The following is a 25,655-nucleotide window of genomic DNA, read 5'->3' on the forward strand; positions in this document are numbered from 1 at the left end:
CTTTCACTCATTTCAAAAATTGTACAAAATTGCATGTAAGTCCTGTAATCTCAAATATTCACTTTTCTAGCACAAAGTGTGCACAGCTAGATGGGCATGAACATGAGGCTGATGAACTCATGGTTGCTCTTCTAGAGCATAATTGGTTTTCGACGAAACTCTGGACAAACGGAATTAGATGAATATGATGCAAAGAATTTTGGAATATGAATGTGACTTTATGAGGTTAACCGGGCCTTAGTACCGATGCAAATATTATTTTCCTTTTATGTCCGAGGCCTCTCGTTGGGTACGAGGGGGGGGGGGACAAAAAATAATAAGGAACAAACGAAAAAAAAAACTATTGAAAAATTTAAAATTATACAGACTATTGAAAAAATATTGTTCGACTATTGAAATTTATCTATTGAAATGGAGTCATTGGCTGCCATGTTTTTTTTTCGCCCCTTCAATATTTTCGGATTTTTGGAGGAGGGGGGGGGGGTGACATAAAACAAATTAAATATTTGCATCGGCCTAATTACTTATTTCAATAGTAGAACTATTGATAAAGAATCAAAAACTTATTAATTAACAACAACACAATAAAAAAGGCTTTGAAAAATTCAGCAAATTTGCAATATTTTTCTGAATAGATTACTATGAATATAATTGCCGGGTATTTGTTTTTTTTTCGTGATTGTAGACAGAATTCAGGGGAACATCTTCGAGGGATATATGCTAAAATGCTTGGAGAACATTACGCCAAGAATGAAAATAAAAATATTAGAATTTTCATATTTCGTGCCGGTGTCCGAGGGAATGGCGATGCTCCGAATGTGAAATTTCCTAACGGAATCCTTGGAAAACTTGAACTAGATGTGTTAACATCAGGGCGCAAAATTTTCGAGCAGACGAACTGAAGTGAACCGTGCGGCAATTTTCATTCACTTGTCTGCATATTCATATTCAGCTGCTCGATACTCGTTTGTCAACTGAATGAAAGTCGATGAATATTTGTAAACATCTTACAAAATGTTAAATTGCTGATAAAATATTAACGTTTCGATTACATTTAACACTTTACGCTTTATACTGATCTTTTCCCATTTGATTGTTGTGGAGTGGTTTTGGAAAGAATTGTAGCCATAAACGTAGGTAATTATGAAGATGTTTCTCGATCGACTTCATATTCAATGACTACGAATTGACTGACTGTGTGAAGAGGGAGAGCGAAAATGAATTTGTTTGTTTTGAATATTCAGTGCAGAATCATTCAAATTCGTGCTGTTTTTAGTCAATGACTATGAACATTTTGCACCCTGGTTAACATGAAATTTGAACATCACGAACATTTTCTGGTCCAATAAGTTATATCTTTCCTTTTTTCAGATCTTAACAGATACGAGAGAAAATATGTTGATTCGATTGCGCCCAATACAGCTCAGCCATATGTTCTCGACTGATTATTGGGTTCATCCTAGGAAAAAAAAATGTAGAGTAACTTTGGAGAGACTTTGGCGAATTTACTGAGCATGAGCATGAGCATGAGCATGAGCATGAGCATGAGCATGATTGACCGCCCGCGGTTGCTCCTCTGTTATTGCAAGGACAACTGCATTTACACAAAGAACCAACAGATGATGCTTGGGATTAGCTTTCTCTTCATTGTGTAAATGCTGCAATCCCAATACTTTTCAATAAGCAATACCAGCGCCGGCCGCGTCCGAATGCAGGTCAATTGAGGATAGGGAAGGAAATGATGACGTGATTCTCGCTTAGGCCAATAACCGAGGAATTCTCTGCGTTACTACGAGAAATCACTAGGAGTTTGGACAGGGGAAATGGAGATGTGTTGAGGATTTCGACGTGATAAACGAATGTAACGTGTTGATTCGCGATTAATAATGCGCTCGCGAAGAAATACCCTTCTAAACCTTGGACGACGAACGCGATCTATTGTTGAGGCACAACTCACCCTACATAAGTTATTCATTCGCAACTAAGGAGTACACAATGCTAAACACCGACGCATCTGTAGTTTGCGTTTCCGCGCGAGAAAATGCTGAACGCGATCGATTCACAAGTATTAACAAAATAACACGGGATAAATAAATCAGAAAGATCTTACCGCATGGTTCGCCGTCTATCTTTTACCGACCCTCTCTTTTTTCCAGAAATTCATGCAACGTTTATTTGAGTCTTTATTTAGACATTATTTAGTCTTTATTAGACATTTATTCATTTGGGCTAAAATATTACAAATGTCGACACCGAAGATGACGAACCATTCCAATTTTTGTGTACATGCAAAAAATGAAAGAAAAATATTTATTACCAACTAAATGTGCTTTTGGAACTAGCGCCGACACATGACGTGACGAACTTTTCAATATTTGTTAGATAAATACACAAAACCCAGTGCAGAATTTATACATCCTATAGCATTAATTATTGTGATAAAATGGAACGAGCTCACCAATAAACATCCTTCGAAGTGTCCAGTGCGTATGTGCTGCAGCATCTTCCACAAACTGGCCTCGAAATCACACTGAACCGCTACAACAACACACGGGTACGACGATGTGCACATTCAAATTGTCGACGACGACGCGGCCGATCCGAATGAAAAAAGAGGCACTTCCACTTTGCCTCCAAAAACACACTTAACCGCCCCGTACGAAGACGAGCACGCACGCAGGACGACGATGCGATGCAACGACGAACCAAGACAGACTGAAATGTCATCCGCTGCTGGCATCACACGACCGACTCGCGCGAAAACTAGTTTTTTTCTCCAAAAGCACGCACACAGGACGACGACGCGATGCAACGACGAACCAAAACAGACTGAAATGTCATCCGCTGCTGGCATCACACGATCGACTCGCACGAAAACTAGTTTTTTCCTCTAAAAGCACACACACAGGACGACGACGCGATGCAACGACGAACCAAGACAGACTGAAATGTCATCCGCTGCTGGCATCACACGACCGACTCGCACGAAAACTAGTTTTTTCCTCTAAAAGCACACACACAGAACAACGACGCGATGCAACGACGAACCAAGACAGACTGAAATGTCATCCGCTGCTGGCATCACACGACCGACTCGCACGAAAACTAATTTTTTCCTCTAAAAGCACACACACAGGACGACGACGCGATGCAACGACGAACCAAGACAGACTCAGTAACTTTGGAGAGACTTTGGCGAATTTACTATGGGAAAAGTCCTAGAGAAAGTTTTCTTTGAATGAAAAAGTGTTAATTTTACGGTATTTCTGAAACAAATCAAATATTTTTCTGTAGATTTTTGGGAGGTATCATATTGGAGATATCTCAAGCATATTATCAATCATTCAGGACTTACAAAAGCATCCTGAAAGACTTTCACCAACAGTTAAATTCCGAATACAGAGTTATTTTTTAAGGTTTTTTTTTCAGAAAATATTTGAGGAGTACTGTAAAAATACATTCTAGTTATTTTAAAGGAATTAAAAACCACCATTTAGCAGGATTCTATTTGTGAGATATCTTTTAAAGAATCTTACCGGCTCACGAAATCTATCAAAATTCCTTCCAGGAACTGCACCACAATATCATATGGAAGATCTTGCAAGGAATTCAAACAGAAGTTCTTACATATACATAAAGAAACACAAGGCTTTCAGCATGCTCACTGAACGTAAGCTCCACCAAGAGTTTCATCAAGAGTTCTAAAAATGCCTAAGTTTTTTTGTCAGTAATTTGAAGAAAAAAAAATCAGATTTTTTTTTATTTTTGAGAATAGCACTACAAATTCCTGTTTGAAGTGTAGTCACATGAACCATATGTAAAAAAAGCAACACTTATAAGTTACTTTATAAAGGCGATTAAAGAATTTGCGAACATACATTTGCTTCATGGACTAGACCACAATAACACAAAGCTTTATACACTATTTTAGAAATCAACTCTTGTTCTACTTACTGACAAGATTTCAGGACGATGAGAATAGTTGAAAATAGTGACTTTTTAACAGAAAAAAGTGACTTTAGTTGAAAAGTCTTGAAAATAGTGACTTTATAGTGACTTACACGAAAATAGTGACCAAGTCACTAAATAGTGACTCGCTACCAGGCCTGAAGAGCGCATCGGCAATAGCAGACCAGCTGGCGCTATTAAACGCATTCCTTACATTCAGAGTCGCTACCGCGCAAAAGCGAATTCCCCTCCTCTTAGGCTCGAGTGCTTTCTCGGCGATTTTTGTAACCGACAAGATAGCGTCTACGGTGAACCTCCCCTTCCGGAATCCGTACTGGTTACTCGAAAGACCATTTTCGCCCTCGGTGAACCTCAACATTCTATTGAGGATGATCTTTTCGAGCACCTTCCCCGCCGTGTCAATCAAGCATATTGGTCTTTATGCCGACGGGTCTCCGGGTGGTTTCCCCGCCTTTGGCAATAGTACCAGGCTCTGCCTCTTCCAAGCTTCTGGGAAAACTCCCTCGTCCAGGCATTTCTGCATAGCAGACCTGAACATCTCGGGAACCTCTGCAATAGCTACTTTTAAGGCCAGGTTCGGAACTCCGTCCGGACCTTACCTACGCTAAGGGACCTAGCTATCCTCGCAAGTTCCACATCGGTGACCCTCTCCTCATCGCCAGCCCCAGTCCCCGGCTGTCCTACGAAAGGAGGCCAAGGACTAGGATCATGACGCGGAAAAAGTCCTCCAATGATCCCCTCCAACATCTCTGGAGATTGCTCTGTAGGAGCCATCACACCTCTCGTCTTGGCCATAACGACCCTGTAGGCGTCACCCCACGGGTTCGTATTGACACTCTGACAGAGACCCTCAAAGCAGGCCTTTTTGCTTGCTCTTATCTCGGTCTTGAGCGCGGCTTTTGCAGCGGCGAACACCACCCGCCGTTCGTTTCGCTCTTCCTCTGATCGTGCTCGCTGCATGCGGCACAGGTCCGCAATCGCGTCGGTCCACCAGTAAGCCAGACAACTTGGTCCAGAGGATGTGTAGGGATGAGTTTGGCTGGAACGCCGTTTCAACGGCTATTACCCACATCGTCTGGGAGCTACAGAGGAGGTGGCGCGTGGACTCGGAGAATGGCTAGTCCAGATGCAGTACAAGAGGTGGTCCAGGGGTTCGGAGTCGGCTTCGTAGGTCATACCGGTGCCCTGCGGTCGAGATCGACCCTTACAACGATTAAGTGGCCGCGGAGAGGAAGTCCCGGTAGCGGTGCTGTCGTGGCGTCGGTCTACTGGGTTGGATCCGAGCCCGCGGTTGGAAAGGGGTCCCCGGCAAGGGTCGGGGTAGGTGAGATCCTGCTGTCTGCAACCTACGGGTGCATCTGATAGGGCCTGAAGGGTAGTTATACCCTTCCTTTGCGGGCAGGTCAGATCGGGTTGCACGTGGGCATCAGTTCTTGATGTCCGCTCAGCAGTAGGGCGCGGGCGGGGTTGACCCTGCCCGCCTTCCGAGGACAAAGGGAGTGGCGAGGACCACTCGGGAAACTGGCTAAGCGCCAGCATGCTACCGTGATGGACTCTCCAAAGCGAGTCATCGATGTTCGTTGCTGCAGGCTACGCAGCTAACCTTGTGGGTGCGATGTGCACTAGCCCCTCTCTGAAGCAATACCTTCTTGGTGGTTCCGGAGAGACGTAGGGTTTGGCGACCATAGGAATGGTTTAGTGGGTACGAGGAGAGAGTAGTCCTGGATTTTACTTTTGTTGTAGAAGACGGCCTGTCAGACCTACACTACCCTAACCTTCTGTTAGGGTGTCTGTTGAGCAGATTATCCCCCTATGGTTTAGAAGGAAAAAAAAAAAAAAAAAACCAGTAAGCCAGTGGCCTCCCATTTCTAGGGTGGACTCGCCTAGGCATGGTCGCATCACACGCACGTGAGAGCACCGCTACCAGCTCGTCGCCGTCTAAACCGATTAAGTTTCGCTCACGGCAGAGCGCCTCCCTAAATACCCATTCGTCGAAGTGTGAAGTCTTCCACCTGCGAGGGCTTGGCCTTGGCCTAGCCGCCTCTTCTTCTATCCGATGTCTGCTGTTGTTGTAGTCGATACTGTAACGAACTGCCAGGTGGTCGCCGTGAGTGTAGCCATCATCTACTCTCCAGTTCGAACTACTTGTTAGGCCAGGACTACAAAAGGTCACGTCAATAATTGACTCCGCTCCGTTTTGACTACCCAAGCAACACACATGTTATAATATAGTTACGACAGCGCAAGTTTTGGTTGTATAGAAGTTTATTTTACGTAATTCTAACATTGTGTTAAAATGACGTAAAATAAACTTCTATACAACCAAAACTTGCACTGTCGTAACTTTTATATAACATGTGTGTTACTTGGGTAGGTACTCTTGGTACCGACATTAGCCAAGTCGACATCTAAGATGGCCAATGTTTCTAGCAGGATCTGACCCTGCTGGTTCGCGAAACGGCTTCCCCATTCCACGGCCCAGGCATTAAAGTCACCCGCTATTACCACCGGCCTTCGCCCTGTTAGCACGGTCGTTAAGCGGTCCAGCATTTGCGTGAACCGCTCGATCGGCCACCGCGGAGGCGCATACCAGCTACAGAAGAAGACACCGTTTACTTTGGCGACCACGAAGCCCTCATAGATAGTGAACACCAACTCCTGAACGGGGTATTTACCCGTCGTTCATATCGCCGCCATTTTCCTGGTCCCATCCGTGACCCAGTTACCGTTACCGGCGGGTACTCGGTATGGGTCCGATATGATGGCGATATCCGTCTCCCACTCAGAAACCGCCTGACAAAGCAGTTGATGAGCCGCATCACAGTGGTTTAGGTTCAGCTGCGTTACCTGCACTGTGGTTTGTTATTCACTGCGGCTTTCTTGAAGGCCGGGCACTTTGGACCACCCAACGGATGTCTGTAGTTCGAGGATTTCACGGTACAAATCATGCAGATGGGCGGACTCGTGCAGCTTTGGGTCTTATGACCTTCAGCGCCGCATCGCCTGCACAGTTTGCGCCTGTCGGGGCCTTTGCAGTCCCACGACTTGTGTCCTGGTTCCAGAACCTGAAGTAAACCTCTGGTGGCTCGTGGAATGTCAGGTGACATACACACCAGCCCACCTTTATGCTCTCTACTTTAACGGACTTTTTGACGTCTGCCACAGGTAGCTGAACCAAAGTTATCTGTGTCCCTGCTGGCCCTTTCCGTAGCTTAACGGCTGCGGCGGCCACCTGCACATCGCACTGTTGCCGCAGTGCCGTGACGAGCTCTTCCACTTCGGTGATCTCATCAATGCCCTTGACCTTCAGAGTCGCCTCATGTGTTAGAGCCCTCACCTGCACCTGCGTAAACGCGACCAGGCTTGCGTTTACGAAAACGTGCAGCTGTAGGCTGTCGGGCAGCCTACAGTGGAGGATGCAGACTTCTCCGACTTCAGGAAGCCTCCGGATCCAGTTTATCCACTTCTCTGTGCACTCTTCGTCGATCTACTACTGGTCTCACTGACATCCAGTATGCCATTTAGCTCAACAGCTCTACAGGATTCTTTTGGTTAGTTGCTTCTTGCCCGACAGGATTGTCAGATTGTGTGACAGTACGGCGCAAAACGTGAATTCGTCGCTTGCCGGACTCCAGATACCGAGTACTCGGATCTTATCCTCGTGTGGATCGTACACACTCTCGGAATATTCGTCGACGTAGTAGTCGAATTGACGAAACTCTTCTAACTTCCGCTCTGGAATCCCGCACCAGACGAAACTTCTGCTTTTCGGGTGGTTCACGATGTTTTGCGGAACCCACAGAGCCTTCCCCATCCGACTCCGACGTGTGCGTAGCCTTTGACGAGATAATCGACGATCATGGAACTGACCTTGGATACAGCTCGGGATCCATCCTCAGGTGTTTCGCCAGACAAATCAGCCGCTTCAACGTCACAGCGACCATCGTCATCGTCTTCTTCATAATCTCCTACGCATTTCTATCTTCAACCGATTTTGGGAGCAAGACGATGCAAATGTTGGACTCCTCCAGCGTGTCGTGACTTTCCTGATTGGACACCGGATTACTCACGAGTGATGTACAAGCATTCCGCTGGTCGCGTTGGCCCGTATGCTGGACGTTGGTGATCGGCAGACCTTGGAGGTGTGCGAATTGCCTCACCACTTCCGAAATAGCTATCGTGTGCTGCGGAAGCTGCAAACTCTCTACTGGGCACTCTTGACCTGAAAACGTTGAGCGGATCTTGTTGCATTGCGAGTCTTTCCCGATTCAGGAATTTTCGGCGGTCCAAGTCACGCTCAATGGCTGCTTCAATTCTGTCGCCGCACGAAAATTAAAGTATTGTGAAACGATACAACAGTTTTGCCAATAAATTACGCTTGATTGCCTTCAGCATCGCATCACAAGAAGCAGTTCACGTGGCCCTGAATGTTGAATACTCACAGCACCAAGAATGTTTAAGGCAAGTGGCTTACATTGTACTTCCCCAAAGGAATCTTTCGCTTGAGTGTAAAATTCTAAAAAAAAGACAAATGTCTAAAGCTCGATTCACCTTGTGACAAACCACCTCGGTCGGCACACCGCAATCATCAGAAACATCACCGGTAACATTGCCCACAGTGGTGACACGACGATGACGGAAGAGGTTTCGGTCGGTTGTAGCAGCCGCTGCAACCAGCCGGGGCTATGAAAAATTCCATCAGCCTTTTGTTCGCCTCCACACCGTGCCTCTGTTGCCTCGTCGTCGTTATGCGTCAAATGCGAACTAAACCGCCTCGTTATGCCGCGGTACTAGCTGGCTGGCTGCTGACTTGGTCCGGTTGTTGAAGCCTTGTCATATATTTTCCAGTGTCAAGCTGCTTCCCCGACATTTGTCCTCGCACATCTCCACTTCCCCCCGGCCTCCCAATGTCGTATTTATCCTGCGCACCCGAACCCATCCAGATACCCAGATGGGGATGCGGCTCAGGACTCGACGTAGTTGTTCCATTGTTATTAATGCTTGAATATGAATTGAAACGAGGCGTGAAACAGTTTTCATAATGAATGAATCTTTGCGCCTTCTTGGCTTCTGTGGTGCTGCCGGGCCGGCGTCGTCGTCATTGTCGACGAAGATGTCCTGGGGATTGCGGAGGTGTGAGATGGTGTGTATTTGAAAAGTCAAAAGAGTTGGTGTGATAATGCGATCTTGGTTTGACACCCGAGAATAGGATGGCATTTAATATTCTCACAGCCGGAGAACGGGCTTGAATTGTCCACACGTTAATTTCGAGGTGTTGAGCACGCTGACTAAAGGCCGGTACTCAAAAGCTTTATGAGACAGAACCAGTGTCGTGGTAGGTGGATTCACGATCCAGCTAAAAGCTGATGGGCTTAAGCGGCATCTGCTTTTGCTAAATGCTTCAGAATGGTGTCTAGCTGACAAACAATGTCTTCAATGGTAGGTGATCTGTTAGTGGTTGAAAGGTTGTGAGATACAATAGGAACAAAGATATGAGCATGGTGAAATCAGACGAACAAGAAAGCGGTTACCACTTGTGTGGCTTAGAAAGTAGATCGTACTGTTCTGTATGATATTACAAATGTATTTGTTCGGATGAAATTACCGGGAGCTGAATGAAATTTGCGACGTAAACGTACTTGAACGTGTTCTGGAAAATGTGACAATGAAGACAGACCCGTCTAGGATCATTGGCCAAAAAATTTATTCCTGTAGTGCAGGATATAGATACAGGATACAGTCGGCCGACAAGGACGAGAAGAATGACGGAAAGAATTGCATTTATATGTGGAAGCAGCATATAGGTAACCAGATCGATAAAAGTAGAATAGAATACATTTAGGCGCTGTAGAAAGTGTTACTGCAGCTGTCAATTGCAATCAATCGTTCACTTCCGATCTAGAGAAACAGCGTTACCCCCGGTGGAGGTATCTCCTACATCAGCTGCGGTTATGGAGGAAAATCATCAGATGAACAGATTAGAGTAATGCGGGGCAAAAGTTCGCACGGGGTAAAAGTTCGCAGTGGGTCTTTTTCTGAGCACGACTTAAGAACCCAAACAAATCTGTATGGGTTCGACACATAATCAGGTCAGCTAATCGTCAATAAAATTTGGAACGATTTCGTTATGGTTTGGCAGAGTTATGCAAAAAAATGTGTTTCTAGGGGTTTTGATAGAATTTTTGGATCTTTTGGAATAAGAATTTGTAGTAACAGGAAGAAGAAGAATCTCATAACCTCTTTATGTCGGAGAATCGTTATTCCATAGTAGTTCGCGAGGTGCACTCGAATAAACAATAAACTACTAGTGCTTCTTGCAGAAAGGGACTTTGTTAAAACCTCGGCAGTGGGGCAAAAGTTCGCAGTAGCTGTGGGGCAAAAGTTCGCACTAGATTTCTGGGTCTAGTACATCAATATAATTACAGAATCTTTGAAGCAATGATAATTTTGTATAGAAACTACTATATATGCATAATATGAGTAGTATGACCCCTGAAATCGTTGCGACAGAGGGTTTGAACATAGTTTTGTAAGAAGATTGACTGTAAAGCAAACATTATGTTCACGCATTTAAATCAATAAATGAAAAATGACTAAAAAAAACCATTTTAAAACATTTTCTTCATCACCCTTGTCGTGCCTTTTCGTATGTTTCTGAAGGTCTTTTGTTCATCTACTTTAGCGGGGTCTTTCATAGCTTAGTTTGTAAATTCTAAGTTATAAAGCATCACCATACTGACGGGGATAAGATTCGATAACAGTCCCGTTCAACAGTTTTGCTGCATATTTGATTTTTTTCATGCTTTTTGTGCAACACGTATCTCTATGATTACCCCACAACGTATTTTGACAACGCTGTAAAGGACAGTTCTTAGTTAATAGTTGTGGAAGTCTTCATAAAGCACACTCTATACAAAAGCTGAACACCAGGTCGTATTCCAGTTGGGTCGTAATTCTAAGAACAGAAAGAAACAGATTTCATGGCTAGAGTGAAAAGATGAACATGAAATAAATGAACATCACACCAATAAACTACCCTGTACAAGGTGCGAACTTTTGCCCCGCATAGTGCGAACTTTTGCCCCCACTATGGGGCAAAAGTTCGCATTGGAGTACTTGTTTTAAAAATTGTATTACTAAAACTACAAAAGGAACGCGAAAAAATCTGGTACTACGTTTTGAAGGCAACATGATAGGGACCCGTTTAACGAAGAAAAACGATATTATTTTCTTTTCGTTCAATAGTTATTTTGTAAAGTCTGCTAGGTGCGAACTTTTGCCCCGCATTACTCTATCGCTGAGGAAGGAGTGCTGGATATTCTAGCCCTAGGCCGTGATGACGTTAGATTTATGATTGATGAATTCTTAAGAATGTAAACGACAAAACGGTAAAATAGTTCGACTATACTGTTCCTCAGTAGACCCAGCAAATTTATCAAGACTGAAGTGGTGCTGCTCGGGTGCACGTTGAAAGAGTTATCCAACGAGTTTGAACCTTCTTATTTTTCAAGACAAAAATTGATACTAGATTACTGATCATTTAGTGAGAATTCATATCCAGCGATGGAAGAACATCAAGGTACACATACAAGGTGAACAGCGTTTGCCTAATTCAGCTCCTCGATTTGAGTTGGACAAGTGATAACTAACTTCAACCGAGAGTAGACCGAAGCAAGTGCTTTAATAGCAGCCTGGCTATCTGAACAGAAGTATATTACTTTACCCATTACGTGCTGCTGACGTGTCGATTGCACTCCGCACATAAGAGCAAAGATTGCGACCTGTAACACGGTGCAGTGTCTACCAAGTGAGTAAGAGTGATACAGCCTTAGCTCACGAGAATAAACACCAGCACCTGCTCGACCTTCAAGAAGGTAGCTATCAAGTACTGATTTATCGACCGTATTCTATAATTCTCTCTCTCTCTCTCTCTCTTCTTGGCGTAACGTCCTCATTGGGACAAAGCCTGCTTCTCAGCTTAGTGTTCTATGAGCACTTCCACAGTTATTAACTGAGAGCTTCCTCTGCCAATGACCATTTTGCATGCGTAAAGCCTGTATCCGCAATAATCGGGACACAAAAATACAACTGTAACTCTGCAATAGATGCATGAAAACTGCTCAAATTTGGCCTAATAACATCTTAAGATGTGTTCATTTCACCTACAAAATTTCAAGTGAATCGGTGCAGCACTTTTTGTTGTAGCAATGAAAGAGTAGAATGTGCGCCATTGAATTTTGTACAGCCCCTAGTTTTGCTTGTCAGCACTGTAACTTTTGGATTTGACAAAGGAAATGGCTGAAATTTTGAACACAAACCTCTCAATCTACCTTTGTTGCATGGACAAAATTTCAAAAAAATCGATGCATTACCAACAATTTTATAGTCGAAACATGTATTGGGACTGAACGTGATTTTTGCCCCTCAGAGAGCAATTAGTCAGCACCCTTTATTGTTTCGATTGTACTATTGAAAGTACTATACCAAAAATCATCAAATTTTGCAGGCATAATTAACACATAATCAGCTACCTTCTGTGAAAGTTTCATGAAAATTGGCAGAGAAATTGAAAAGTTATGCATAGGCAAACATCGCACATGAAAAACACGGAAAATTTCCCCTGACACTCACCCCTATCAACATTAGTAGTTTTCAAACCAATTGATCAAAGTTGATGAAATTTTGCAAGATAGTGTCTCTATAAGTATCATAACTGCTAACTAACGAAATTTCATAATTATCATCACAGAATTTTTAACTGTAGCGTAAAAGAACCATCTATGATGCGAATGAAAATTGGTCATGATTGTACAAAATACTTAAAACCACGTCTTTTTGTTTTTCATCCACAGTTAAAAATAGTGCATCGATTTTTATGAAATTTTGCACAAATAATAAACATACACCGAAGAGTTCTCAGTCAATTATTTGGCCAATTTTACTGATTCATTACAGAGCTACAGCCGTGCATCTGTGTCCCGATTATTACGGATACAGGCTTTATATCGTGTGGCAGGCACAAAGATACTCTATGCCCAAGGAAGTCATGGAAATTTCCTTTACGAAAAGATCCTGGACCGACCGGGAATCGAACCCGTCACCCTCAGCATGGTCATGCTGAATACCCGTGCGTTTACCGCCTCGGCTATATGGGCCTTGATGATTTTGTGGCTATATCGGTCTCTTTCTACTCATAAGTATAAGGGAGTAGAGATCAAAGTGGATAATGAAATGAAAAAAGCTACCGATGGATAGAATTTGTGATGAAAACAGAACAATACATAGGCAGTCGGGTGCCTGAAACTTTTGCCAGTCTTGGTAAGGTGGTATGAACTACCAACCAAGCCGATCTGTTTAAAAGCACAGGTCGCACGGCAGAAGTTTCACGCATTCGATGTATTCGTTCAATACATGGCCTACTTGCCTAATTTCACCTTCTATAAAATTTTCACACTTGTTCGCTACCTAGCGAATTCTATCATATCTATCATTTCATTATCCACTTTGATCTCTACTCCCTTATACTTATGAGTAGAAAGAGACCGAGGTAGCTATCAATGTAACATACGATGCCGTCTAAAATACTTCTAAGTGGTTCCTGAGCTTTTTTGCTCCTACCATGAACAAAAGGGGCTTGAGTTCAAAGTCCTATTGCTTCTCGATAACGGTCCGAACCACTCGGAAAATTCTCATCCGATTGTTGAAGTGGTGTTGTTAACACCAAACACTACCTTACGGAACAGGGCATACTTGCAACATTCAAGAAATTTTATGAGAAGCATTCGTTTCATCGCATTCTGACAGCGACGGCAGAAGATTCGGTTTCAATTTCTGAAGAATGAAAGAATGGAGAGGTACTCAAGAATCGCCATAGTGTCAACCACTACGAGAAGGCTCTTAAGGATTTGCGGAAAAGTACATTGAACACATATGCAGGAGAACCTTATGGCCGGAGTGTTCCACATGTAGCGGCGCAACAGCAGATAAGGAGATGAACTTACAATTAATTCTTATGGCGCATGCTGTGGGAAGAGAAGGATTCGATGGCTTCAGAGAGAAAGACGTCGAAGAATTGCTACCCAAGCAGCACCTGCAACATCATCCAAAATGTGGCTTTCTATGCTTTAGTCTAAAAGAGTTGCAATAAAAGCACACGCAACTTCAATCTTGTCAGTTGAGTTGCATCTAAACTCCGAATATCGTTAAATTGCAGCTTTGTTTCATAGGAATTACAAAAAACATCGTATTTGACATCGATTTATGGAGGCGGAGCTAACATATTCCTCACAAGTGACAATACAGTCAGCTTGCATTAAATGTGCTATGTAACACACATGAAACATCTTACTGTGGTTTGTTTGTTCAGATTAGGTTCCAAATGTGTTACGGAAAACTTGCGCGTCTTTTCATTTTGACAGCTTTCTAACTTGTGACTAAGAAGATACAATGAAGTAACGCGTAACTTCAGTAGCTTTATGGTGCGGTGAGCCGCAATTCTCTCACAGAGCTTCTGGTGTAGTATGTAAGGTGAGTGGTTAATACTCCTGGTTTCCATGGTTCGGCTGCAAAACGGTGAGTCGATAAGGAGAGCGTCCAATATAGCTCTGGTCCTCACAATTTCCTACCTCATGCTTCCACGGGTCAAGCGATGACAAAGACCGCCAGCTAAGAGTTGTGTGCTTAGCTGGTAGTGCAGCCTGGGCACTGTTGTCCTTCTGACTTCAGCTAGATTGAGGAGGTACGATCCGAGTGTCTGTTCACCAAGGAGGTGCGGCTCAAACAGCGTCTGTTCTGGCATCCAGCGGCTGAGTAAGAAACGCTGCACCACGCCCAGCTAGATCCAAGGTGGTAGCCCCATCAGCGTGGTCGTCCCAGTGTTGGTTGGGACGTTAAACAGAACTGGCACGATGGCCCTCCGGCGAGACAGGAGTGTTGGCGTAGGCCCAATAAGCCACCCGTAAAAATCCCCATTGCGAATAACATAGGAGAAAATACGACTCGATACAATCGGCAAAGACCCACGCGACGAAATAAGGACTACGATTGGAAACTTGGAACATGGAATTGCAAGTCACTAGGTTTCGCAGGATGTGACAGGATAATCTACGACGAACTACATCCCCGCAACTTCGACATCGTGGCGTTGCAGGAACTTTGTTGGACTGGACAGAAAGTGTGGAAAAGCGGGCATCGAGCGGCTACCTTCTACCAAAGCTGTGGCACCACCTGGGACCACTGGGAACAGGGTTTATAGTGTTGGGCAAGATGCGACAACGTGTGATCGGGTGGCAGCCGATCAACGCAAGGATGTGCATGTTGAGAGTTAAGGGCCGTTTCTTCAACTACAGCATCATCAACGTCCACTGCCCACACGAAGGGAGACCCGATGACGAGAAAGAAGCGTTCTACGCGCAGTTAGAGCAAACATACGATGCTTGCTCGCCGCGTGACGTGAAAATCGTTGTCGGCGACATGAACGCGCAGGTAGGAAGGGAGGAAATGTACAGACCGGTAATCGGGCGAAACAGCCTGCACGCCGTATCGAATGATAACGGCCAGCGATGCGTAAACTTTGCAGCCTCCCGGGTATGGTAGTCCGAAGCACCTTCTTCCCCCGCAAAGATATCCACAAAGCCACCTGGAGATCACCCGACCATCAAACGGAAAACCAAATCGACCACGTTCTAATCGACGGTAAATTCTTCTCAGATATAACCAACGTCCGCACATACCGCAGTGCGAATATAGATTCGGATCACTACTTAGTCGCTGTATGCATGCGCTCAAAACTTTCGACAGTTATCACCACGCGTCGAAGTCGAACGCCGCGGCTCAACATCGAGCAACTTCGTAACGTAGAAGTGGCTCAAGACTACACGCAGCAGTTAGCAGTGGCCCTACCAACGGAAGAGCAGCTTGGCGCAGCTACACTTGAAGATGGCTGGAGGGACATCCGATCCGCCATAGGTAGTACCTGGGCTACAGCACTAGGCTTCGCGACTCCGAATCACAGAAACCACTGGTACCACGGCGAATGTGAACAGTTGAAAAACGAGAAGAATGCAGCATGGGCGAGAATGCTGCAACACCGTACGAGAGCGAATGAGGCACGTTACAAACAGGTGCGGAACAGGCAGAACTCAGTCTTCCGGATGAAGAAGCGCCAGCAGGAAGAACGAGATCGCGAAGCGATGGAAGAGCTGTACCGCGCTAAGGACACATGAAAATTCTACGAGAAGCTGAACCGCTCGCGCAGAGGCTTTGTGCCACAAGCCGACATGTGCCGAGATAATCACGGGAATATTCTCACGAGCGAGAGGTGGCGGCAGCATTATGATGAGCACCTAAATGGCGACGTATTGTGCGTTGCAAGAATCGAAGGTGCCGTTGTAACAGATCTAGGAGTATGTGCACAGGACGAGAGATTTCCAGCCCCCAACCTCCAAGAGATTGAAGAGAAGGTTGGCCGGTAGAAAAACAACTAAGTCGCTGAAGCAGATCAACTACCAAGCGAGTTTCTAAAACACGGTGGAGAAGCACTGGTGAGAGCACTACACTGGGTCATTACCAAGATCTAGGAGGAGAAAGCATTACCGGAGGAGTGGATGGAAGATATCGTGTGTCCCATCTACAAAAAGGGCGATAAGTTGGATTGCGGGAACTATCACGCGATCACACTACTGAGCGCTGCCTACAAGGTACTCTCTCAAATTTTATGTCGCCATCTATCACCTATTGCAAGAGAGTTCGTGGGGCAATATCAGGCTGGGTTCATGGGTGAACGCGCTACAACGGACCAGATGTTCGCCATCTGCCAGGTGTTGCAGAAATACCGCGAATACAACGTGCCCACACATCTTTTGTTCATGGATTTAAAATCGGCGTATGATACAATCGATCGAGACCAGCTATGGCAGAATATGCTCGAGTACGGATTCCCGGATAAACTGATACGATTGATCGAGCTGACTGCGTAGAGTGATGTGCGTAGTTCGGGAATCAGAGACACTTCGAATCTCGCAGAGGTTTACGGCAAGGTGATGGTCTTTCGTGCTTGCTGTTTAACATCGCCTTTGAAGGTGTAATAAGGAGAGCGGGGTCTCCAGTTAGCCTAGTGGTTAAGGCTACGGATCGCCAATCCGGAGACGGCGGGTTAGATTCCCGTTCCAGTTGGGAAAAAATTCTCGGCTCCCTGGGCATAGGGTATCATTGTACTTGCCTCACAATATACCAATTCATGCATTGGCAGGCAAAGAATGCCCTTCAATTAACAACTGTGGAAGTGCTCAAAGAACACTAAGTTGAAGCGAGGCAGGCCAAGTCCCAGTGGGGACGTAGATCCATAAAGAAGAAGAAGAAGGGGATAAACACGAGTGGAACGATTTCCACGAAGTCCGTTCTGCTGCTTGGTTTCTCTGATGATATTGATACAGAGAGTAAAAAAATCGAAGATTGAAAGTGAAGATTAACATTCTCATTTTTTCATTCGTGTTTGGCCATGTTCATTGTCAGCTGAATGCCTCTCTTTTTTCATTCAATTCTAGATTGAGTTTAAATAAGGGCGAAAGTAACATGAGAGAGTTCTCTTCATCGACTCTCTCTTCTGCAAATTAAAGTGACAAGATGCAAATTCAATCGAACTTTTTTACACTTAGACGCTAGATTACATCGCAACCTAGCGATTTATGACCAAAAAGTTCAACCATACTTGCATCTTGTCACTTTAATTTGAAGAAGAGAACTCCCTCATGTTACTTTCGCCCTTTTTTAAACTCACTCTAGAATTCTCTGTCACGAATATTTTTTCGCACGTCGTAAAATGTCCAATTTCTATTAACTAACGCACAATCCGACTTTATGGACAAATAGAAAACATATATAATAGTCTAATTAACTACTATACACAAGTTTTGAGGTAATTGTAAGTATAATCGGGAGTTACGGTCCAGTTTTATTTCTCAGTGAAAATTGTCAGTGACAGAAAAATGAATGAATAGGTGAAAAAATTCATTTACCAAGTTACCAAGTTACCAGTTGAGAATCTTCAAAATACGCGTTGAATTTCACTCACTGAAAATGAAAATTTTAAACTCTGAGATATTATAGCTCGAAAATTTGTGACTATGGCGTGAACGTACATCCGACTAAAGAATAAAGCCAGGCGAATCGGAATAGTCATTAATGTGTCGAAGACATAGTACCTACATGATGGCAAAGGGCTTCAGGGAGGAATCACCGCGCCCGTCACACCAAATTTCTATCGATAGTGATGAAATCGAAGCGGTAGATTTCGTGTAGTATTTCCATCGGACAATATTTGTTCTATACGAAAATCTTAAATATGCTCTTGAACTATCTCCGAAACACATCAGCATCCGGCATAATCCTCGTATTTTAAAGCAATATTACGGGAACAGACGAGTGTTCGTTATTGACTGCTTCGAAGTGAATATGCGATGTGAGACACCGATAGAGACCAGAGCCGCCATCGCACATCGCAGTGCATATAAAATGGACCAGACCACAAAATTCATGATTGTATGGGCTGTGATGGTAACGTGGCATTTATTTCAAATACTTACGGTAGCCGATGCTCGGACAGATTCATAATACAGGAACTCATCACAGCAAGGCGAGCAACACTGAACATTTCAACCTTTCTCCTAAAAAAAGCACAACTAATTCCTCTGAACATTGAAAAAGACAACCAAGTGAATCGAATTGAGATTCCGAGTTGAGAGAATAATTGGAATACTCAAGGCGAATTACACTTATTTAAACGGTCCTATTAATATTGATGCCTGTGAGATGGCGATTGGCCACCGTAGTACAATCGCAGAACGGTTCGCTCATCAATCCCTCGGCACGTTACGATTTGGTTGCTTGTCAACATGCGTGACAACCGCTATGTCCAGTGGTGTCAACACACACCCACACATCCAAGGGTACTTGATCCGGTGAAAGCAGGCAATCATCCTCTTTCGAATTTCGACCGTGTTGTGTGTGCTGGCGCTGGGCGATAGTTTAAAGAAAGGAGTTAATTCTGCAAATGGTGTATCTTGCCGGGAATCGCATTTCAGTTGTTTCGAGATGCAGCATTTTCTGTTCTCTCTTATCTAAATTATCTGATCCCTGGTACTGAAACTGTGGCTCATCACATAAGGGGATTAGGGGCATAATGGACACCCGGGGCGAAATGGACACCCCTGTTTTTGCTGAAACCGTTGACTTTTATGTAAAACTTTTAATGCATATGTGTAAAGGAACAAGTCATGGTTCTATTTTTCAAAAGTACAGTCATACCTCGATAGTACGTACCCTCGATAGTACGCACCCTCAATAGTACGTACCCTCGATAGTACGTACATCATTTTTTATTTTTTTTTTTTTGTCTACGAAAAACATTATTTTAGTACGTAGATGTGCAGTAAACTGCGAGAATTGTTTCAGGCGTCGGCCACAAATTACGTAACGCTTTAGGGAAGTAAGGCCGAGTATTACGGTCTATACAAAAATTTTAGGATTTCCATACAAAAAAAAAGCGTTTAGGGAGGGGGGTGGAGCTTAAAAAATGACGATTTTAGCGTTACGTAATAAATGGATGCTGCCTTATATTCAAACAGATAACGGTTCGTTGAAATATTACGTAACGCCAGGAGGAAGTGAGGATTCTAGCGCTGTATTATGCTTTAAGTAAAATTTTAAAATTGCCCATACAAAAGTGGTTACGTGAGAAAGGGAGGGGGTCTAAAATTGTCAGATTTTGTTTCACGTAATATTTGAATGAACCCGAACGATGAATTAATGAACGATCAGCTCCCATCGTTCCCATATTTATCCCATCAAAAAATATACGATTGCGGACCGATTGATTTTTTCTTTGATATCATTCAAGAACATCATCAAGACTTGCAATCGATGTTAGATGAATAAATTCACTTTTGAGGTCTTTTGATTTTATGCATACGGCATTTGGAATACACAGTTACATATGTAATGTACTTATTTTTGCGTCTGAGTGTAACATCATCACAGCTGTATTGGATTTGCACAATAACATATCTGGATTTACCATTGATGTGAGTGATTCATTTTAAGCAAGCTTTGAACAAATACATGCACCTTATCATGAACCATTCAGTGTAAAAATAATTGAGAATTTTTCTCTGTATTTGAGAAAATTTCACACAGTCCACTCTGACGTCAAAATGAGTGAATCTTACACACTTCTGAGTATACTTTTTGTTTGCATGTATGAATGAATCTGCTGGTTGCGTTGAGTTAACTCATCGAATACAGTGCCGATTCATTTGTTGGGGCTCGCTAGATGGGCTGTCTCGATGGTTGGATGTTCGCTGGTTGGGGCAAAACCCAACGAAAGAAGCACTGTCAATGTCAAAATCGATGTCAAATCGAGTTTGACGTCTGATCACCGTCGCATCGCACCTTCTATATACAGAACGTTCGTGCACGTATGTGAGCATATTGTGACGTATTTTTCTTCGCTCACGTGTGTCTAGAGCATTTTGATCAGGTGTCAGTTGCCCCAACGAACGAACACGATTCGCTAATCGAAGCGCAGTCATGACCCAACCAGCGAATCCAGGCTGTACACGCTTATCTAATAGGGGATGTTTGAAACCGTTTGAACCCAGAGTCGACCTTAAATCCTTACCAACCAAGCTGAGTGATATGCCCAAATTTCAGGCAATTCGGTCCATAAAACCCCCCATAACGAAGAGAAAAAAACCTGCCGTTAATACCCTTCGTCGCCCTACTACCCATTCATTTTTTTTAATATCTTTCAATACAATTGCTAAAAACATAAGTAAATTCATTAAGTGTTGAAATTTATTGCATTTGAAATGTTATAACGCTCGATATAACGTTGAAAATATAATAATAATAACGCATTGCTGTCACTCATTACTAGGAGTTGTTAAGAGTGTACCTCACTGAAGAGGCACATTTGTTCAAGCAAGAGAAGTCAAAACACAGAGAACAGACATCCAAGTCCAGTTCCGAAACTGTGTAAGGAATTTAACGGCCATTTGAAATCGACAACACAAGTGGCAACATCGTGGCGCTGCAATCAGTTAATTTCCCATACTAATTTAATTCACTTCTTGAAATGTTTCGATTCACCACTGACTGTGGCAATATGGTGTTTGGTGGCGTTAGTGTTTTCATCGTGCATTGGTTTGCAACCTTACTCAAGTGAAGATTCAAATCCTTACACAACTTTCTGAATAAAATTTGTTCTAGCCTGGATGTCTGTTCTCTGTGGTCAAAATTCATCGCCGCATTCGAGCTCCTACATGGAAAAATATTATACCCCAAAGAATAAGTTTTAAAAACTCAAATTTGGCTAAACTGCTTTTAGTTTTAACTCGGAGTTGGGTTGTTTTCTCCCTCGCCCCACCGCAATGTTGTCGAAAACAAAGAGAGAAGCACCGACGCATCCGCTGCTCTTCCGTGGAAGAAGTCAAATTTGGGTTTTCTTGAGTTAACCCAAATTTGCGTCAATTGAGGCTTCCGTTGGGTGAAAATAACTAACCACTGCGTTATTTTTTTGCCGCTCTCAAACGAGAACTACTCACTCACCACTATCGCTGTTTGACGCAAATTTGAGTAATTCCACGGAAGACAGGGATTGCGTCAAAAAAACTTAAATTTGGGTTGATTTGTAGTTCCGTGTAGTGACAACGCGGATGATTTTCTTTTGTTCTTTTCGTTGAATGTTCATTCTCTTCGTCTGTGATCACTTCCTTCAATCAGTATTTTTCCTTTCTACTCAACCGATTCAAGCGAAAGCGTAGAGCTTCATTGAAGGTGTAAACACAACATTTGTTATCGCAGCGTTTGTTTCGTTTTCAAGCTGGTTTTAAGTGTTTAAAATGGAGAAACAACAGCAAACTGGTCAGAAGCGTAAAAAAGTGGACATTCCGATTGCCAAAAAGCTACAAATCATCGATGATTTGGAAAACGGTATGTCTACTAAAGAGGTCATGGTGAAGCATAACATCTCTTCGCGATCAACGGTTACATCAATCAGACAATCGAAGCAGAAAATTCGAGAGCAGGCTTCACAATCGCATCATGCAATCGGTAAATCTATCATTCCAATTTTGTTTTTCCTTTAATATCATTTCGTTCTGCTCTGAACTAGGGAAACGGATGCGCTTCAAAATGCCACGGTACCCGAAAGTTGATGAAGCTTTGTTCATTTGGTTTCTTCAAAAACGTCAACAACACGTACCGGTAAGTCAAGAAATGCTGCAAGTACAAGCCCAGACATTTTTCAACAAAATTGTCGGAGAAGGGGAATTTGGTAGCCGTGGATATATTGAAAAGTTCATTCAGCGACACGAGATCAGGGTGTTGAAGATCACTGGGGAGAAACTTTCAAGCAATGTGGCGGCCATTGAAGGTTACGTTCAGAACTTTTCGAAAAAAGTGCGAGACAAACAGTTGTCTCCATGCCAAATTTTTAACGCCGATGAGAGTGGATTGTTTTTTAAGAACACTCCAACATCAACGTACGTCGATAAAGGTGCCACATCTGCTCCTGGAAGGAAAGTGGCAAAGGAACGAGTAACGTTCATGCCATGTTCCAACATGGATGGATCTCTCAAGCTTCCGTTAATGCTCATTGGCAAGTCGCAGAAACCTAGAGCACTTAAGCACGTTAGGCAGCTGCCTGTGTACTACAAAGCATCCAAGAATGCGTGGATGACGCAGTTTTTGTTCAAAAACTGGTTTTTTGATGAATTCGTTCCCCGCGTTACCAAGTTCTTGGAAGATTCAAATCTTCCTGTTGAAGCTGTTTTGGTCTTGGATAATTGCTCTGCCCATTTCACTGGCGGAGATTTGCAGACTCGTGATGGGAAAATCTGGACCGAATTTCTTCCTCCCAATACGACCGCCATTGTCCAACCGATGGACCAAAACATCATACAAATGATCAAATTGCGATATCGGAAAACATTGATGCAAGAGATGATGGGTCGTCCAGGTGATTTTCATGAAAATGTTAAGAACATAAAAGATGCCATGTTCTGGGTAGCAGAAGCCTGGGATAGCGTTCCTTTGGATGCCATAAGAAAGTCTTGGAACATGCTTTATGATCCAGTGCAGATTGAAGATGAGGATGACGAGCCATTTTCTGTACTCCGAGAAAAACTGCAGAATATATCCAAGAAACTTCTTGAAAATCGTGCCGTTGATGAGGAAGATGAAGATTGCGAGGTTTTGAAAGATGATGATATTGTGGATAGTGTGCTGAACCCTGACAAGGATATCAACTCGTACAACCTAGCTGACTCGACATTATCTGCAGCGGAAGACGTCAACTGTTCCATCGATACTGTCAACCTTGAAGGAGCTCCTGACGACGACGATACTCCGGTTGTTACCGACGAAGCAGCAATAAATGGGCTTAACTTGGTTTTCAAGTATGCAGAAGAAAATGGGTGGTCGATCAATACGCAGTTCAGATTGCACCAAATGCGACTGGATATTTTTGAGAAGACTGCAGGTGCCAGATTGTCTCACTGAGTACATACGAATTTCTTGAATATCCGAAACAGTTTTGATGTGTTAATACCAATGAATTTGAAATAAACTACAAATATGTGCAGTTCCTGTTTTTCATTTGTTATAGGTGTAAGAACATACTGATGGCAATTAAGGACAGACTTGTTAGAAGCCCAAAATGGTCGCCAGAATGACAGACTTTGGGACCTACTCACGATTTCAGAGGCACAAATCTCTTCATAAACAAAACCAGCGCACCTGATCTTCTTATTTAAAGCTTTCTGAGCAAGAACAGAATAATAAAATGCACTGTTGTTTGAAGCCTGCTTCTTGAGATTTGTGCGTCCGAAGTTCTGATGCACTTTTGAAACGGGATTTCAAGACGTTTGTCCTTAAATGTATTATTGATTATAAATCTCCAAAGGACTCTATTCTACCCCTGCACACTGTTTTCTGAATTTCAAGGGGTTGTTCACAAAATATGGCCCAAATCTATCAAAATTAAACCGATAGAAGAAAACTTTGCTCGGCAAAGTTTTTTTTTATAATGATAGTTTATATAACTTTGCTGAAGTCATTAGCACGCTATTTCTACTGAATAAAAATCGAATATTTATCTCACTTCTAGGTAGATTAATCATATGAGTTATACTTTCAAAAGAATGGTCCTAACACACCAAACAACTTCTTCGAAAACACGTAATCATTCAAATTAATTTTTGAGGTCCAATATGATCATGATTCCTAAATTTGGCATTTGAGAACAGCGTACTCTAGAAGCGTTACGTAATTATTGGGAAAGCCCCAATGTTTTTTCCTATTGTTTATCGAATATTAGGAATCAATTTACTTAAAAATAAAAAATAATTATGTTAAAAATTTGTGCTTCGATAGTACGTACGTTTCGATAATACGTACACTAAACGAAGCGGAGGTGTACGTACTATCGAGGTATACCTGTACCATATATTTTGCTCCAAAATAACCAAAATATCATTGAAATTGAAATATGTTTTTCATATGGTGAAATTCTTATAATTTCGAAGCAGCAGCAAATAAGTTATTACGAGTATTGGAGTGTGTCCACCATGAAAACCAGTGAATTGTTTCCTTATCTACATGTATACGGAGATTTAGCAATGGATGAAGTATTTTATTTTTGGTCAGAATTTACTTAAAATAGCAATTTTAATGTTGTAGAGGTAGTCGATTCGGGGCGAAATGAACACCGGCAATTACGAATGGATGTACGCGCATTGCATACTGTTAGGCGTTTTAAAGAGTTTGAAAAAAATCAATCCGATTGTTTTAGTCTAAAATTTATTTAATTAACTTTGAAGTTATGTAAACTCGTCTAAGATGGAGTATAATATTTGTGGTATTGATCTCCGCTGGCAAATTACTTAACTGATCGATATTCTCAAAAATACAGCATAAAATATGCAGGGGTGTCCATTATGCCCCGATGGGTGTCCATTTCGCCCCGTACCTTTCCTGCCAGCTCCAAAAAAACACACGGTTTTCAATTCATTATTTCTTCACAATAATGACATTCTACCAGCTGTAAATGATCGAAATACGTAGGAAACAAGTAAAAGTTGTAAGCCAACTGATAATATGTTATGTTTTTGTCTGTATTATGGGACTAACAAACTCATTTGCTTAGGGTGTCCATTACGCCCCTAATACCCCTATGTTTCTCATATGGTGAAATTCTTATAATTTCGAAGCAGCAGCAAAAAAGGTTTTATGCATTTCAGTATTATAATTTACATTTTATATAACTCATTTTGATATCATAATAGCCATTTTTTCCAAACTGGCTCATTATGCAACTGAAATGAGTTGCATAATGAAAAATAGTTGTAAAATGTTCATAATGCAATTCATTTGAGTTGCATTATGAACATTATGCAACTCAAATGAGTTGCATTATGAAAAAAAAAATCATTGCATAAAATTTTGTATGGAACTCGTTGCAAAACTCGATTTTTAAAGCACTCTTCGTATTTATTCAACTCGGCAAGCCTCGTTGGATAAATGTACGAATCGTGCTGAAAAAATCAACTTTTTGCAACTCGTTACATAAATAACTATTACGAGTGTTTGAGTGTGTCCACCATAAAAACAAGTGAATTGTTACCTTATCT

The 25,655-nt window shown here is 42.7% G+C and overlaps 1 protein-coding gene across 1 annotated transcript; it reads left to right on the plus strand.

Annotated features, from left to right (window-relative positions):
• Nucleotides 1-21,866: 21,866 nt before the first annotated feature.
• Nucleotides 21,867-23,526, plus strand: LOC134289427 (jerky protein homolog-like). Its single transcript, XM_062855226.1, has 2 exons — nucleotides 21,867-22,077; nucleotides 22,139-23,526. Exons 1-2 carry the CDS (start codon nucleotides 21,867-21,869, stop codon nucleotides 23,524-23,526), a joined length of 1,599 nt encoding a protein of 532 aa, XP_062711210.1.
• Nucleotides 23,527-25,655: the final 2,129 nt, after the last annotated feature.

Source organism: Aedes albopictus, chromosome 1 (genome assembly GCF_035046485.1).
Source record: "Aedes albopictus strain Foshan chromosome 1, AalbF5, whole genome shotgun sequence".
In the NCBI taxonomy this organism is placed as follows: Eukaryota; Metazoa; Arthropoda; class Insecta; order Diptera; family Culicidae; genus Aedes; species Aedes albopictus.